The 17146-nt window shown below is 38.9% G+C and overlaps 1 protein-coding gene across 2 annotated transcripts in view; it reads left to right on the top strand.

Moving 5' to 3' along the window:
• Positions 1–17146, top strand: part of LOC126284352 (N-alpha-acetyltransferase 25, NatB auxiliary subunit) — an 84685-nt gene that overhangs the window by 30857 nt on the left and 36682 nt on the right. For both annotated transcript variants that reach the window (XM_049983217.1, XM_049983218.1), the window contains exons 9-12: positions 2133–2296; positions 3669–3841; positions 4620–4789; positions 12095–12262. In XM_049983217.1, the coding sequence (XP_049839174.1) occupies positions 2133–2296; positions 3669–3841; positions 4620–4789; positions 12095–12262 (675 nt within the window). The remainder of the gene's footprint in view (positions 1–2132; positions 2297–3668; positions 3842–4619; positions 4790–12094; positions 12263–17146) is intronic.

Raw genomic sequence — 17146 nt, forward strand, 5'->3', positions numbered from 1 at the left:
ATAGCCCTCACACGCCTAATCCTTCACCTACACATCAACTCAGCCAATGAACACACCCGTCAACTCCTATCCCTAATCAAAGTCCTCAATCCTTCCTCTCCCACATCCACACCGGCTGTTCAGAGCATCGTCCTACAGGCCAACTGCAAATTAGTATAGCATGCCACCCTCCACCTCAAAAAACTATTCAATCTCTTGGTTTCCCACCTCCGGAAAGGCAACTCACTCACCCTTCAGAACCTTTCCAACAAACCTCAACCTCCTCTCATTGCACACAGACCCAGTCTTTCCCATCTGCTCAATCTCCCAGCTTCACTCCCCCCAAACCCTCAAAATTCTGATCAACACAATCTGGAACCACAACAACCCAATTCAGTAGTTAACCTTTCCTCCAAACTTCTCTCCCAATCCAAAACCTCTGTCCCATCCAAGGCCTCACCTTCAGCCCTTCTCCCAGATTCAACCAAACAACCCTCGTCAAAGATTTACTGTCCTACACTCGTAGTCTCTGCTGGAGATATCACTTTGCCATGAAGAAAAATAATCCTAATCCTGCTCCTAATGATCCAACTCCCCAAGACACTATCCAAATTGAACCCTGCCTGGAACAGTTCCATCCTCTGTCACAGCGGGACCCACCTCCTCTAAAGGCTGATCGATCCTTCGTCATTCTTCTGGCTGACAAGGGTTCCACGACCATGGTACTTGATCGGCGGAAGTATGTGGCTGAGGGACTGCGTCAGCTTTCAGACAACACTACATACAAAGTTTGCCAAGGTAATCTCGTTTCTGATGTCTAGGTGGAGCTTCAAGGAATCCTTAGAACCTTAGGCCCACTACAAAACCTTTCACCTGACTCCATCAACCTCCTAAAATTCACAAACCCAAACATCCCTGCTGCCCTGTTGTAGCTGGTTACCAAGCCCCCACAGAGCGTATCTCTGCCTACATAGATCAACACCTTCAATTCATTACATGCAGTCTCCCATCCTCCATCAAAGACACCAAGCACTTTCTCGAACGCCTGGAATCCTTACCCAGGCTGTTACCCCCGGAAACCATCCTTGTAACCATCGTGCGCATGTGCGTGCGTGCGATTGTGAGTGTATACCTGTCCTTTTTTCACTCTAAGGTATGTCTTTCCACTCCCGGGATGGGAATGACTCCTTACCCTCGCCCTTAAAACCCACATCCTTTCGTCTTTCCCTCTCCTTCCCTCTTTCCTGATGAAGCAACCTTGAGTTCAAAAGCTTGAAATTTGTGTGTGTGTTTGTGTGATTTTTATTTTCTGTATCAACATACCGACGCTTTCTCGTCGTAGATGTTGAGTCGCAGAAAGGCACAACTAAAAAAACTGTCAGTAAGTTACCTTTCAGCCAACAAGGCCTTTGTGAAACACCTGCGTTGACAACTCATACACACATGAGCACAGCCACTGACAGCTGGAGCCAGACTTTAGACATGTCTCACAAGTTGTGCAGCCACAGTTATAACTTTCACCAGTTGTCTCACTGCTCACAAGTCATTTGCTTCTCTATACCTTCGGTACCCATTTATCTTTACTTATTTCATTTCCTCTAAAAGTCACTGCGTATCATGTTTCTTTTATGAGATGTGACTACAAGGTAAAGAATGACAGCGCACTTATATAAAATGCCATCCAATGCTGATTTTTCAACTTTTGTGTGGGTTTCATTAGCAAATCAAATTTTCCCTTTCCCTTTCATCCTTCAGTTTATTGTAAAACCTTCAGTGTTTTTACATGTCTACACAACAGGCTCACATCTTTTCAGTAAGTGTACCTATTCATAGTGAGATGCAAATAAAAATTAATTTTGTAAAATAATTTTAAAGATACAAGGTTGAGTGGCTGTTGTTAATTATTTTGAAAATGCTCATTTTTTTATCAATATCTTTGTTTTAAATGTTTTCCATTTTCAACTGCACTCAATAAATAAAATCCTTAAATGAAAAATGTTGCTTTTGGTTTTGGAGTAAGTAGCACGAAAACAAACTTTAAAAAATTAAAGCAACAAAAATGTTATTTGTTACAATTAAAAATTAAGTTACTCAGTGACTGCTGTCTCACTTGTTTTAAAGATTTTTTTAAAAAGAACCACCTTAATTTTTAGGTACGGCAAATGCAACAACATATAAGTAGCATACAGTTGGTGCGTACTATGGGCCTACATTCACAACTGACTGACAGTGAAAGACTAGAATTGGTAACGCACTTACTCAGGTGTTACGAGCATGGAAAGTGTTTCAATGCCGGCAGTCTGCAGACTGAATTTGGGTAAGAAATTAAATAAGTTCATGAGATCAGTGGTTTCTTGGTGTATTCTATGATTCGAGAATGTGTGTTGACTGCCAGTTGCAATCACTGCTGCTCTGATGTTATAGTGTTGTACTGTTGCATTGTGGAATTGTACAACTTTTGTATCATTATGAGGGGTATCTGTTGATATGTAAAATTACTGAATTATTTACATCAAAGTGTGTTACTCTGCTTCAGACAAATTACTAAAGAAGTGTCTGGATTGGCATGATGAAGCTGGAACATTTCTGCTTCTGCTGAAAATTAATTATTGCACAATTCTCCGGTATGTCACTGGGCTTTGTCATTTTGTTTTGTCATCTCTAGTGGTGTGCTGTGGTACTGTTGTCTGGGATTTTAGTGTGTACCAAGAACATAGATTTGTGTCTACAAACAAACAAAAAATTAATTACATAATTTTATTAATTTTTTGAGTTGATAATTAAAATGTTGACTGCCCCTCATATAGCTACATTTCTAATAAATGCAATTTTTTCTGAGGGCTTATTATTGCATAATAAATGGTGCCATGAAACTTCCTGCAAGATTAAAACAGTGTGCTATAATGAGACTCCAACTCGGGACCTTTGCCTTTCATGAACAAGTGTTCTACCACTACTGACTGAGGTACCCAAGCATGACTCATAACCTATCCTCACAACATTATTTCTGCCATTATCTCTTGTCAACCCAGGCATGACGTGTGGCCCATCCTCACAGCTTTACTTCTGGCAGTACCTCATCTCCTACAAAGGAAGGAGATGCGGTACTGGCGGAAGTAAAACTTTGAGGAGAGGTCATTAGTTGTACTTGGGTAGCTCAGTCAGTTGAGCACTTACTCATGGAAAGCAAATGTCCAAAGTTCATGTCTTGCTCTTTCATAGAGTTTTAATCTGCCAAGATATTAGATATCGGCACACGCTCTGCTACAGAATGGAAAATTCACTTTGGAAACTGTACTCTGTTTCCTTTTGTCAGAAGAGCTGGCAGTGATTGCTATTCAAATTTCATTGTGAGAGGTGGTATGTGCAGACATTTTCTGCATGGTGTGGTATCACTAAAATCTAGAATTTCTCATTAGTGATAATATTATTAGCAGGAACTTTGTTCAATTAGAAAATATTATCAATAAACAAAATTATAGTCACCCAATTTCTGATTTGTTTCCATTTTGCAGCCTAATCGTGTTCGCAGAGAAAAGAAATTTACCTTTGATAAAAATTATTTACTTTTGTAATTTTAGGAGTGATGTCAGCTGTGGTATCTTGCCGAGGTGAAGTCATAATGTTTTGTATGATTCTCAAAATGTTTGTATACATATTGTATGCAGAATTTGTATTGTTTTTCTTAGGAGTAATGATTCATATGCACTGTTGGCTGCACATGTGCTGTATGAAGCGTGGACTGTGACAAACGACAGCTCTCATCTCAGGGAAGCATTAGACTTATTGGAGTGTGTCCTTGCCTCAAGCCCATCAAACTTTCACGTCAAACTGTTGCTAGTCAAGCTTTATAATATGTTAGGTGAGTTCTGATAATATTACAACAAACTTGCATTCCTTTAAGTGTATGATACAGCAATATTAAAGTAGTCTCTTCTGGCTAAATGTAAGGAACTGGAAACGTAAATATATAAATCAGATTTAAAATAATGTGCCAGCTAATTTTAGCTTTTGCATTAAGAAATTGTCTGCAAAAGAATATTGACATGATTAAGTTAGGTGCATTAAAACATACCAAATTTATTTTTATTAAAAATATATTTTTACACAGTAGCTCACACTTGATACAAGACACTCGCTTCAGATTCTTTCATATTCATGAAGCTTATGTGCAACTGTTTACCATAACTTGGAGCCAACTTTGTAATACTCTTACAGAGAAACCTCTTCCAATGTCTTCTTTTTGCCAATGTTTCATATCTGGTGAATCTATTGGCTGTAGCACACTTACTATGTATTCTAATTTTACATTTGTGTCTTCTGTGCATGTGGTGTAAAACTTGATGTCACTCAATTGTGCACTCGTGCTGGAGTTTTGGAAGGCTGGCTTGTGTGTGTGTGTGTGTGTGTGTGTGTGTGTGTGTGTGTGTGTGTGTATCCTGGTCTGTCCAATTCTAGATTTAGTGCAGTTTAAACAATTACATATTACTTTTATTTACAGAAAATACACACCTTGTGAACATTTCATTATTATTTCATAAGTGCCACAAAATTATTCCACTAAGAAAACTTCTGAACTCAGTATAATCTTTTGTAAATTCAAGTGTTTACTTGTCTTTAATTAACATCTGTGTTTCTAGGTGCAGGAGCAGCTGCACAGCAAATATATGATCTATTGGATATCAAGCATATGCAGCTGGATTCCCTGGGTTATCTACACTGTAGCCACCTGTACACTGCTGGTCAGTTAACAGCTGCCAGCACCCTGTATGAAAATACACTGAAATTTTTCAGTGGTAATTACAAAGATGTAAGTTAAAATCTTCACAAAACATTACTTGTATGCATAAAAAAAGGCGACAAAAGTTTTCTTATAACTGCAGTCATTACTTCGAGATTTTATTCTGTTGTTGTGGCAGTCTTCAGTCTGAAGATTGGTTTGATGAAGCTTACCATGCTACTCTGTCCTGTGCAAGCCTGCTCATCTCTGAATAACTACTGCAACCTTCATTCTTCTGAATCTGCTTACTATAGTAATTTCTCGATCTTCCTCTAAAATTTTTACATCCCCCATTTCCCTCCAGTACTAAATTGATGATCTCTTGATGTATCACACTGTGTCCTATCAACTGATCCCTTCTTCTAGTCAGGTTGTACCTCAAATTTTTCTCCCCAATTCTGTTCAGTGCCTCCTCATTAGTTATATAATCTACCCATCTGTTCTTCAGCATTCTTCTGTAGAACCATATTTCAAAAGCTTCTTTTCTCTTCTTGTCTGAACTGTGTATCACTCATGTTTCACTTCCATAATGGCTACAGTCCAGACAAATACCTTCAGAAAATACTTCCTTAAATTTATATCCAATGTTAACAAATATTTTCAGAAAATCTTTTCATGACATTGGCAGTCTACATTTTACATACTCATAACTTCAGCTATTATCAGTTATTTTGCTGTTCAAATAGCAAATTTCATTTACTACATTTAGTGCCTCATTACCTAATCTTATTCCCTCAGCATCGCCTGATTTAATTTGATTGCATTCCATTACTTTCGTTTTGCTTATGTTGATGTTCATCTTATATCCTCCTTTCAAGACACTGTTCATTCTGTTCAGCTGCTCTTTCAGATCCTTTGCTGTCTCTGACAGAATTACAATGTCATCGCAAACCTCAAAGTTTTCATTTATTCTTCATGGATTTTAATTCCTACTACAAATTTTTCTTTTGTTGTCTTTACTGCTTGCTCAATCTATAATGTCAAGTATAGGCTACAACCTGCCTCACTCCCTTCTCAGCCATTGCCCCTCTGTCATGCACCTCAATTGTTATAACTGCCATCTGGTATCTGTACAAGTTGTAAATAGCCTTTCACTCTCTGCATTTTACCCTTGCTGCCATCAGAATTTCAAAGAGCATAGTCCAGTCAACATTATCAAAAACTTTTTCTCTACAAATGCTATAAACATAGGTTTGTCTTTTCTTAACGTATCTTCTAGTCATAGTGTCAGTATTGCCTCCTGTGTTCCAACGTTTCTTCAGAATTCAAACTGGTCTTCCTTTAGGTTGGATTCTACCAGTTTTTCCATTCTTATGTAAAGAATTTGTTAGTTATTGGCAACCATTATTTATTGAACTGATAGTTTGGTAATTTTCGTACCTGTCAGTATTTACTTTCTTTGGAATTTGAATTATTACATTCTTCTCCAAGTCTGAGAATATTTCACATGTCTCATCTGTCTTGCACACCAGATGGAATGGTTTTATCGTGACTGGCTTTCCCAAGGCTGTAAGTGCCTTGTTTCTACTTAAGTCTTTCAGTACTCTGTCAAATTATTCTCACAGTATCATATCTCCTTTGTCATCTTTATTTACATTGTCTTTCATTGCTGTGATATTGCTTTCAAGTTCATATCCCTTGTACAGACCCTCTGTATACTCCTTCCACCTTTCTGCTTTGTCTTCTTTGCTTAGGGTTGGTTTTCCATATGAGCTCTTGATATTTATATAGCTGTTTCTCTTTTCTTCAAAGACCTCTTTAATTTTATTGTAGGCAGTATTTATCTTTCCTCTAGTGAAATATACTTTTAAATCCTTATGTATGTCCTCTTTCTGTTCCTGCTTAGTTATTTTGCACTTCCTGTCAGTCTCATTTTTTAACTGTTTGTATTCCCTTTCGCCTGCTTCATTTCCTGCATTTTTATATTTTTCTTCTTTCCTCAGCTACATTCAGTATCACCTGTAACACCTTAAGATTTCTGCTGGACCTTATCTTTTTACTTATTTGATCTGCTGCCTTCACTATTTCAACTCTTAAAGCTACCCATTTATCTTCTACTGTATTCCTTCCCCAGTTCTAGTCAACCAGTGGCAAATGCTCCGTCTGGAACTCTCAACAACCTTTGGTTCTTTCAACTTATCTAAGTCCCATCTTCTTAATTTACTACATTTGGCAATTTCTTCGGTTTTAAACTGCAGTTCGTAACCAATAAATTGTGGTCAAGAGTCCACATCTGCCCCTGGAAGTGCCTTACAATTTAAAATCTAGTTCCAAATTTTTTTCTTACTATTAGACAATCAGTCTGAAACCTTCTGGTGTCTTCAGGTGCAAAATTCTAGCAGGTGGCTTCCTATTTCATTTCTTTCCCGCAGTCTGTATTCACCTACTATTTTTTCTTTTCTTCCTTTTCCTATTATTGAATTACAGTCCACCAACACAATTAAATTTTTGTCTCCATTAAATGTTTCAATAATTTCTTTTCTTTCATCTGATCATATATTTCTTCAGTCTCCTCAGCATCGGCAGAGCTAATTGATGTATAAGCTTGTATTAGTGTGGTAGGTATTGGCTTTGTGTCTGTCTTGGCTACAATAATGTAATCACTATGCTGTTAATAGGAGCTTACCAGCATTCCTATTTTCCTGTTCATTATTAAACCATCTCCTGCATTACCCCTGTTTGACTTTGTATTCATAACCGTCAATTCACCTGGCCGGAAGTCGTGTTTCTCCTGCCGCCAAATTTCACTAATCTCCTCTGTATCTAACTTCAACCTATCCATTTCCCCTTTTTAAATTTTCTAACCTAGGGCTCTAACATCCCATGCTCTGATCTGTAAGACGTCAGTTTTGTTTCTCTTGATGACTACATCCCCTTAGTAGACCTCACCTGGGGATCCAAATGGAATATTTTACACCATTATCATTTAATCATACAGCAGAGCTGCTTGCCCTGGGGGAAAATTACACCTGTAGTTTCCTCTTGCTTCCAACCATTCACAGTACCAGAACACTAAGACCATTTTGATTATGTTGCTAGGCCAGATTGGTCAGTCATCCAGACCATTGCCCCTGCAACTACTCAAAAGGATGGTGCCCCTCTTCAGGAACCACATGTTTGTCTGGTCTCTCAACAGATATAACTGCTGAGACTTGCAAGTCACCCCATTGGCGGCGAGTGCCATGGTTCATCAGGGTAGGGGATTTGTATTCTGAACCTATAATTATTTGACAGTGCTACACTTTACTTCATCCACATCTACTCAGCAAGCCACCTTGTATTGTGTGGCGGAGGATACTTTGTGTACCATTGTCACTTCCCCCTTCTCTTGTCCTAGTCACAAATGGTTCATGGTAAGAACAATTGCTTGTAAGCCTCTCTGTTAACTCAGATATCTGTAATTTTACCTTTGTGGTTGTTTTGCGAAATATACACAGGAGAAAGCAATATGTTATTTGAGTCTTCTAGGAACATACACTCCCAGAATTTTAATAGTAAGCCCCACCATGATGAAGAACTTCTCTCCTGCAGTCTCTCTCACTGGAGTTTGCTGAGCATTTCCATGAGGCTTTTGCACTACTACAAGAATCTGTAACAAAATGTGCTACTCTTCCCTATATCTTCTCTACTTCCTATATCAGTTGTCTCTAGTACAGACTCCAGACTAATGAACAGTATTAAACTGTTTGTCAAACTATGGTTTTGTAAGCTACCTCCTTTATGGGAGGACATCACTGCCTGAAGACTCTTCTAGTGAGTATGAGACTGGCTTCTGCCTTACATGCAATTACTTTTATGTTGTTGTTCCATTTTAAATCACTCTGTTCACATACTCACAGATATTTTATGGATATGACTGCTTCCACTGTTTTTTCTGCTGTAACTGGTCTTTCTGCATATTTATGCACACTATGTCCCATATATATTGAGGATCAACTGCCAATCCCTGCACAAGTGTGTATCCTCTTCCTTCATTTTAGCCCAGTTTTCAAGTGTTTAACTTCTATATTCAACAGCATCAAGCCTCATGGAACTTCTGACATTATCCGCAAGGTCATTTAGTGATTCTGAATAAAAAAACTCCATGTGGGCAAATGCAATGTTCCGAATCGTTTCCAAGATAGAATGCATCTAATATCACTTTTCTATCATTTCTCAAGTCACTCAAAACCCACACCCTCCAGCGAAAACATGTCACAGTACAAAATTGCATTCAGTTTCCTACAGAAAAAAAAAGATAGCCCAATTTGAAGTAGTTTCCTGACCTGGTGAAACGGAAGTGTCTTGCCTCAAACTGTTCATGAGATAGCGTCTCAGCTTCCTCTACACTTCCGCCGTACGTTGTGAACAATAACGATGTTTAAATAACACAGAAAATAAGTAACAAAGTATTATTACATATGTTCTATCTCGGAAACCATTCGCAATAGGGCATATGTCCATATGATGTTTTTTTGTTCAGAATCATTTATACTATCACCTCTCAAACCCTGACTCACCCTGTATGTGTTGTTTGTCAGAGTATCAGAAGATTGTGTTAACAGTCTATCACTTGTATTTATTCTCTCCTATATGTGGGGCCATTATTTTCCCTTCTCTTATTCTTCCTGCCCTTTCTTCCTCTCTCCCTTCCCCCTCCTCCACCCCCTTCCCCTTCTTCTTTTCCTCAGCTTATTTGGAATGCATTAAATAAAGACTGCTGCCTGTTGTTCTATTTTAACTACAGTTGGCCAATATCTAACCTAACTATTAAAATAGTACTAATACCAAGTCATAATTATTTAGCAAATACGTTCTATGCTAGACACTATGAATTTTTTAAATAGAGTAGGATTAATCAACAGTAAAGCAAGTTTTTGGCATTCGCTGCAGTTATGGATATTTATGAGAAAACAATTAAGTATTTGTTCCAGTGCTGTTGTTCTTCTCGTGAAAATTTCAGTATTTTAAAACAAATCAATACCATTCACACCTTGTCACTGTAATAGACAACACCAGAGCTCCATCTTGCAATTTGTTTACACACAGAAGTTGTTTGCCATCAGAGTGTTATCACGTGCCTGCAATGTATTTGTTCCTTGGGAAAAAGGTACCTGTTACATTGCAGCCACGCTTCATTAATAGTTCTGCAGGGAACGTATCTAATATGACACTTAGAAAAGTATTGACACAGTAGAGCATTTACACCGACGGGTAGGGTGGGGGGGGGGGGGGGGGGGGGGGAGAATCACATTACCAATAAACAAAATATGCTGGGCATGGTTCTATATTGGCAAAAACATGTCTCTTCAAATTTTGCGCCAGTTGCATAAGAGTGGTGAGGATAGTACCACTATGACGATGCATACTGTAACAGTCATGAACATTAGTTACCTTTTAGATTGGACATGGTCACTTGTTATTCAAGAATGCCCTTATTGCAACAGACATGCCAATGAAGGACACACTGTAATAAGGCTATAAGAAGCAGGGTGTTTCTTCTACGATATTGCAGAAATACTTGGCAGGAATGTAGCCACCGTAAATGATTGCTGACAGCAGTGGTCGTGAGCATGTAGAGTTGCAAGAAGACCGGTTTCCAGATGGCCATGTGGTATTACCAAGAGGGACGACCATCGTGTTTGGGGTATGGCTGTGGTGTATTGTACCACATCAGCAGCAGCAATTTGAGTGGCAGTTCACACCTCAGTGACACAATAATATGTTACAGATCAAACAATGGAGAATGCAGGATGGAATGTAACAATACCAGAGAAGTAAAGTTGCTACTCACCATATAGCGGAGATGCTGAGTCGAGATAGGCACAATAAAAAGATTCACACAATCATAACTTTCGGCCATTAAGGCCTTTGTCAGCAGGACACACACACACACACACACACACACACACACACACACAAACGCAGCTTGCACGTCTGCAGTCTCAAGAGAACTGAACTGCACTGCTGTGTAGTTTCAGCTCTCCGAGACTGCAGACATGTGTGCAAGTTGCGTGTGTGGGGGGGGGGGGGGGGGGGGGCGTCTACTGCTGACAAAGGCCTTAATGGCTGAAAGCTATGATCGTGTGAATCTTTTTATTGTGCCTATCGCGACTCAGCATCTCCGCTATATGATGAGGAGCAACTTTCCTTCTCTGATATGTTAAATATCACTTACATCAAGTACAGCTCTGAGCCAGATGCCCTGTAGCATGTATTGCACTGACCCTGTAACACTTCCATTTGTGACGTCAGTGGTATCAAGTAAGAATTATTGGAAGGCAGGGTGGAGGTGTTTTCTGATGAAAGCTGGTTCTGCCTTGGTGTCAGTGATGACAGTGAATAGGTTAGGAGGAGGACAGTTGAGGGCCTGCAGCCAACTTGTGTGCATGCTAGACACACTGGACCTACAATTCTCTCATGCAACCTAACTGGAAATTTGTAAGTCAGGCAGGTGCTTCGACCTGTTATGCTACCATTCATGAACAGCATTCCAGGGGTGTTTCCTAATAGGATAATGCTCTCCCACATTGTAACCGACATGATCTACTGTGCCAACATATTGACTAGATGTGTTCAATCACCAGATCTGTCTTTGATTGGGAACATATGGGACATCATCAGTTGATAACTCCCTCAAACAGCATTAACCATCTCTGTATTGACTGACCAAGTGCAACAGGCATGGAACTCCATCCAATAAACTGAACAACACAAAGCATACAAGTTTGCATGCTTGCATTCAACATTCTGGTTGGCTACACTAGTTATTAATGTACCAACATTTCACACTTGCAATGGCTAATCTCACGCTTACATTGACCTGCGGTCTTGCAAATGTTAATCACCTAAATATGTTACCAAGACAAATGTATTCCCGAAATTTCATTACTCTTCATTAATTATTTTTTGGTGTTGTGATTTTCTTCCGTCAGTGTGTGTTACTAGTTCCAGCATACTGTTCAGCTTGCATGGAAACAAATAATGGATTTTGGAACCTTTTATCTGGTTGTAGCTAGAACAATTTATTACTTGTAATTAATAGTTTTATCCAGCTCTAATTTTAAGTAATGAATAAGGTGAAAGGAATTCTGGTTGTTATGGGTAAGATGAAAAGTGCAGCAATGTGTGACGAACCATAACATAGTTATTTCCAAATGGATGTAGTCTATATAGTCTCATATTATATAATGTTTTCAAATATTTGTTTACGCAACTATGGGGGAAAATAATACTAATGGTTTTGATTATTTACAAGAGAACTTTTCTGCTTTTTTGGTAACAGTATTAACTTCATTTAAAATGCTATATTGTATCATCTGCTCTAGCCTTTTCTGACACATTGTTTTCTTTCAGAGTGTGGACCACTTGACCTTCTCTTACAAGTTTGGCTCATTCTTAAAGATTGAGGAGTTTGTTGAGTTTAGGGAACGACTGAACAATTCAATTCACTATGCAATTATGTCAGTGGAACAAAAGCTACTTGAGCTTATGAGTTGTAGATCACATGCTCAGACATCAGTTGTAAGTATATAATAAAACAAAATGTGTTATTTAGTGAAAATATGAATTAATTTGTTTTCCTTCAAATATTTATGAAATAATGAAGTTGTGGAGAGATATAGTGATCAGTATAGAAGAGCAAATAATTATATCCTCTGGTGTTTAATGTACAGTTATTTGAGAGGAGGAGGTTGTACTGATGGTCAGAGAGGATATACTCATTTATGGCTATGGTGAATTCCTCACCAGACACAAATATAATAGTGATATGTACGAGAATTTGGAAATCAGTCTGAATGTCTTAGGAGGAGAGTGAAAGATTGTTTAGGCTTGAGTGTATTGGAAGTAATGGATCAAAGGACATTTTAAGAACAGAGTGTGCAGGGAGGATGTTGACATTATCCTTTTCTTCTTTGTTTTTTCTTAGATTTGTATAATTTTTGTCAATTTCTGCCTCCAGTACCAGTCCACAAAGCATTTTTGCTCACATACGATCTTCTGCACTCTTGTGAAGATAAGTTATATCGATAGTAATAACTGTTATTTTAGTACAAATTACTCATCAAATATGTGTATTAGTGTATTTCTAAGCTTTTTATTAAAGGTATCAGTTTTCGTTGTCTTATTCCAGAAACACCCCCCCCCCCCCCCAAAAAAAAAAATGTCAAATTGTAGTCATATTTTTGTTTGCATTTTGACACAGTTAGCCTAGAGAATACAATTTGATTGTTGTCTTTTTCCTTCCAGCAATTTAAGCAGATCGTGTCTATTCATTATGAAGTGTGTATTTCTGGAAAATAATGTAACTCTTAGCCTGTTTGATTTAGAAACTTTTGCATTAAATACTTTGTTTATATACAGTTTGCATATGTTAAGTTTGAATACACTGAGGTTACAACAGTCATGGGATACCTCGTAATATTGTCTCTGACCTCCCTTTCCCTGGTGTGTAGTACAGCAGCTCAGTGTATCGTGGACTGATCAAGTCTTCAGAAGTCCCTTGCAGAAATATTAGAAATATTGAACCATGCTATCCCTAGAGCTCTCCATAATTGCGGAAATCTAGCCTGTGCAGGATTTTGTGCCCGAACTTAAGTATCAATTATGTCTCGTAAACGTTCAATAGGATTAATGTCAGGCAATCGGGGTCGCCAAATTGCTTAAATTGTCCTGAATATTCTTCAAACCTGTCATGAATAGTTGTCGCTCGCTGATGTGGCACACTGTCGTCCATAAAAATTCCATTGTTGTTTGGAAATGTGACCTCCATGAAGAATGGCTTTGAATGGTCTCAAAGTAGCTGAACATTATGGAGGACCCTGTCCACTCCAGGTAAACTCAACCCACACCATTATGGAGCCACCACCAGTTTTCTCAGAGCATTGTTGCCAACCTGGGTCCAAGGCTTTATGGGACCTGCACCCCACTCTGCTCTTACTGTCAGATCGTACCAACTAAAATCAGAACTCATCTGATTAGGCCTTGATCTTCCAGTTGTCGTTGGTCCAACCAATGTGGTCACGAGCCCAGGAGAGGCACATCATGCGATGACATGCTGTTTGCAAAGGCAGTCGGGTTGGTCATCTGCTGCCATAGCCCATTGATGCCAAGTTTCGCTGCACAGTCCTAACGACTACATTCATCGTATGTCCCACATTGCTTTCAGCAGTTATTTCATGCAGTGTTGCTTGTCTGTTAATACTGACAACACTATGCAAACACCAATGCTGTTGTTCATTAGGTGAAAGCCATTGGCCACTGTGTTGTCTTCGGTGAGAGGTAATGCCTGAAATTTGGCATTCTTGGCACATTCTTGATGCTGTGGAGCTCAGAATATTGAATTCTGAAATAGAATGTCCCATGTGCCTAGCTCCAATTATCATTCCATGTTCAAAGTCTTTAATTACTATTGTGTGGTCATAATCACATCGGAAACCTTTTCACATGAATCACTTGAGTACAAATGATAGCTCCACCATTGCACTGGCCTTTTATACATTGTGTACACAATTTTTACTCCGACTGTATATGAGCATATTGCTATCCCATGAGTTTTGTCACCTCATTGTAAGTTAATTAACAGATACTGCAGTTAAGTGAGAGCTGAATTCTTCTTGTAAGTAGAAATAATTGACTTTTTACATTATATCATAAACCTGAAGCAATAACCTGTATGCCTAAATTTTGTGGCCCGTAAATAACGAAATTTGGTGTAATGTAAAGTGTGATTTGATTTTGTTTTTAAGTGTGTAATCTATGTTGCAGTGTGTGATAAGTGAGGATGTTGCACTAGGATAGTCAAAGAGGGAGTGGTATATGTAGACTGTGGGTTGAAATTTCGCTTCAGTAACTAGTGGGAAACTAAGCAGGGAACTCAGTGAAACTCTCCCATAGCGCTTCACAGTATATTTAGACCCGCGTGAAGTTTGTCGTAAGTAACTCACTGTAGTTCAAAGGGAATGACGACATGTACTTCTTACAAAACTACAAGAAAAACTACATTTACTGCTTCACATTAAGATTGTCTTTAGCACAAGAAGGGGTGCACAGTGCCCCAACTAAAATTTTTGGTAACTTACCCGGTGATATAAAATGCCAGTCTGACTACAAAGTGAAATTTGAAAACAAACTGAAAAGCTTCGTCCTTGACAAATCCTACTATTCCTAAGAAGAATTTCTATTATTATGCTGCATAAAGGGCGGTGAGTAGGAATTACTAACTCACATATCTGTATATTTAATAGTAGTAATAATAATTATTATTATTATAATTATTGATCCCTCCTGTCAGAAATGTATCTGCAGACTTCATCTGAATCCAGTTGTTCTCTATTTGAAGAAATACCAAGTGCACCACAACACTAGAATGCAGGAAACTTATTTGGGATGGTGGTATTTGGCCGTTCTGACTCGAGATTGGTATTGTTTTCATGAATCCTAGCTATCATATGCTGGGATGTTCCTTCTCCACAGGAGACTCTTGATATCGTTCTATATATTTTTCAAAACTGAATTAGAAGCCAGTGTCTAATAATTTCAGTATCGATGCCATGTTAGCAGTTCACTTTCCCTCACCCTAGCACAAAAATAAAAGAATACTAGAAACATATTTAATTAGAATTTTTGTATGTCAAGCTGTTTTCAATAAGCAGGTAGTATTGATTTCATCTACAACTATTATTTCGAAAGAATAGCGTAAGGACTTTTTTTCCCACAAATTTGTTGTTTCTTCTGTGTGGCTTTGCTATTTGTGCATGACATTGATATGTGTTTTAGGTCAAAATACAACTTCACAGAATCTCTATTTTTAAACCGTTTAGTAGCTGTCAGTAGGCATGATCCCCTTCTTCGTGCAGAGAGATTCTGTGAACCTTTCAAAGAACTAACATTTACAGAGCTAGAAAAGAACGCTGCAAGTTGGTGTTACTTTCAGTCCCATTTTGTTGATCAAGGAGTTTGGCAGGTAAGGGCCTCACATTGTCATGCTGTAGTGAAACCTGTACCCCCTGATAAGATCAAATTCATATTGCTGGGCTTTAAATTTATTCAGAGTTGCCATGGTTTCTTGTAGTATGATGCTGTTTAGCAGATGCTTTATTTCTGCATAAAATGTTTTCAAAACTAAAAACTAAAATAAGAACAAAAACCGTGCTATTTTCCACTTATCACACACTTGCTACACATATTCTCAGTACACCTGGCAATTCTTTGACTGTCATTTTTATCTTCCAAACCATATCATCATGTTGTACATGTTACGTCTAGTGCTGTCTGTGGTATTCTGGTACACACAGAATCCTGACTGCAGCTGTGCTTATCTTCACCAGATAACCTGTGCATCCATTGACTGTCTTGCTGTATTATAACTGGTCACATTATTCCCACAAACATTATTCGTCCTTTGCTGATGATTATATCCCCACCATTTATTTCCTACATCACCAGAACTCTGCCACCTGATGGTGTATTGAAATTTAGTGCGGCAGCTGTTTTGATGAACTGCTGCGACACTTCTTGCATAGGGAAATGAAGTAAATTGGGATACACACACATCAAAAAAAGTTTTGCATCACCCCGTTTCCCAGAAATTCTGAAGATACATGTTGCTGATGATTATATCCCCACCATTTATTTCCTACATCACCAGAACTCTGCCACCTGATTGAAGTAAATTGGGATACACACACATCAAAAAAAGTTTTGCATCACCCCGTTTCCCAGGAATTCTGAAGATACATGTTAACTGTGAATATTGTATCACAGAAACAGTCCCTTTGACTGTCCAGAGAGGTCACTAAACCCACCCAAATGGCTCTGAGCACTATGGGACAACTTCTGAGGTCATCAGTCCCAAACCCAGCCAAAGATGTAAACAACCATGCATGAGCTGCGCCTATTAGACAGAGGGGGTCTGATAGCCGACCTGTTCGTCATTCCACCAGGAAGGAGGTACACGACTCGTTTTGTCTGTAGTTCAACCATGCCTAGACGGTCACTACTATGGTTAGATTGTGTCCGTATTGTTACTTTGTGCCAGGAAAGGCTCTCAACAAGGGAAGTGTCCGGGCATCTGCAGTGAACCAAAGTGATGTTGTTCGGACTTGGAGGAGATAACAGAGAGACAGGAACTGTCAATGACATGCCTCGCTCAGGCCGCCCAAGGGCTACTACTGCAGTGGATGATCGCTACCTGTGGATTATTGTTCCGAGGAACCCTGACAGCAACACCACCATGTTGAATAATGATGTCGTGCAGCCACAGGATGTCGTGTTATGACTCAAACTGTGCACAATAGGCTGCATGATGCGCAACATCACTCCTGACGTCCATGGCGAGGTCCGTCTTTGCAACCATGACACCGTTCAGCGCGGTACAGAATGGACCGCTCAGGATTGGCATCATGT

Source organism: Schistocerca gregaria, chromosome 8 (genome assembly GCF_023897955.1).
Source record: "Schistocerca gregaria isolate iqSchGreg1 chromosome 8, iqSchGreg1.2, whole genome shotgun sequence".
In the NCBI taxonomy this organism is placed as follows: Eukaryota; Metazoa; Arthropoda; class Insecta; order Orthoptera; family Acrididae; genus Schistocerca; species Schistocerca gregaria.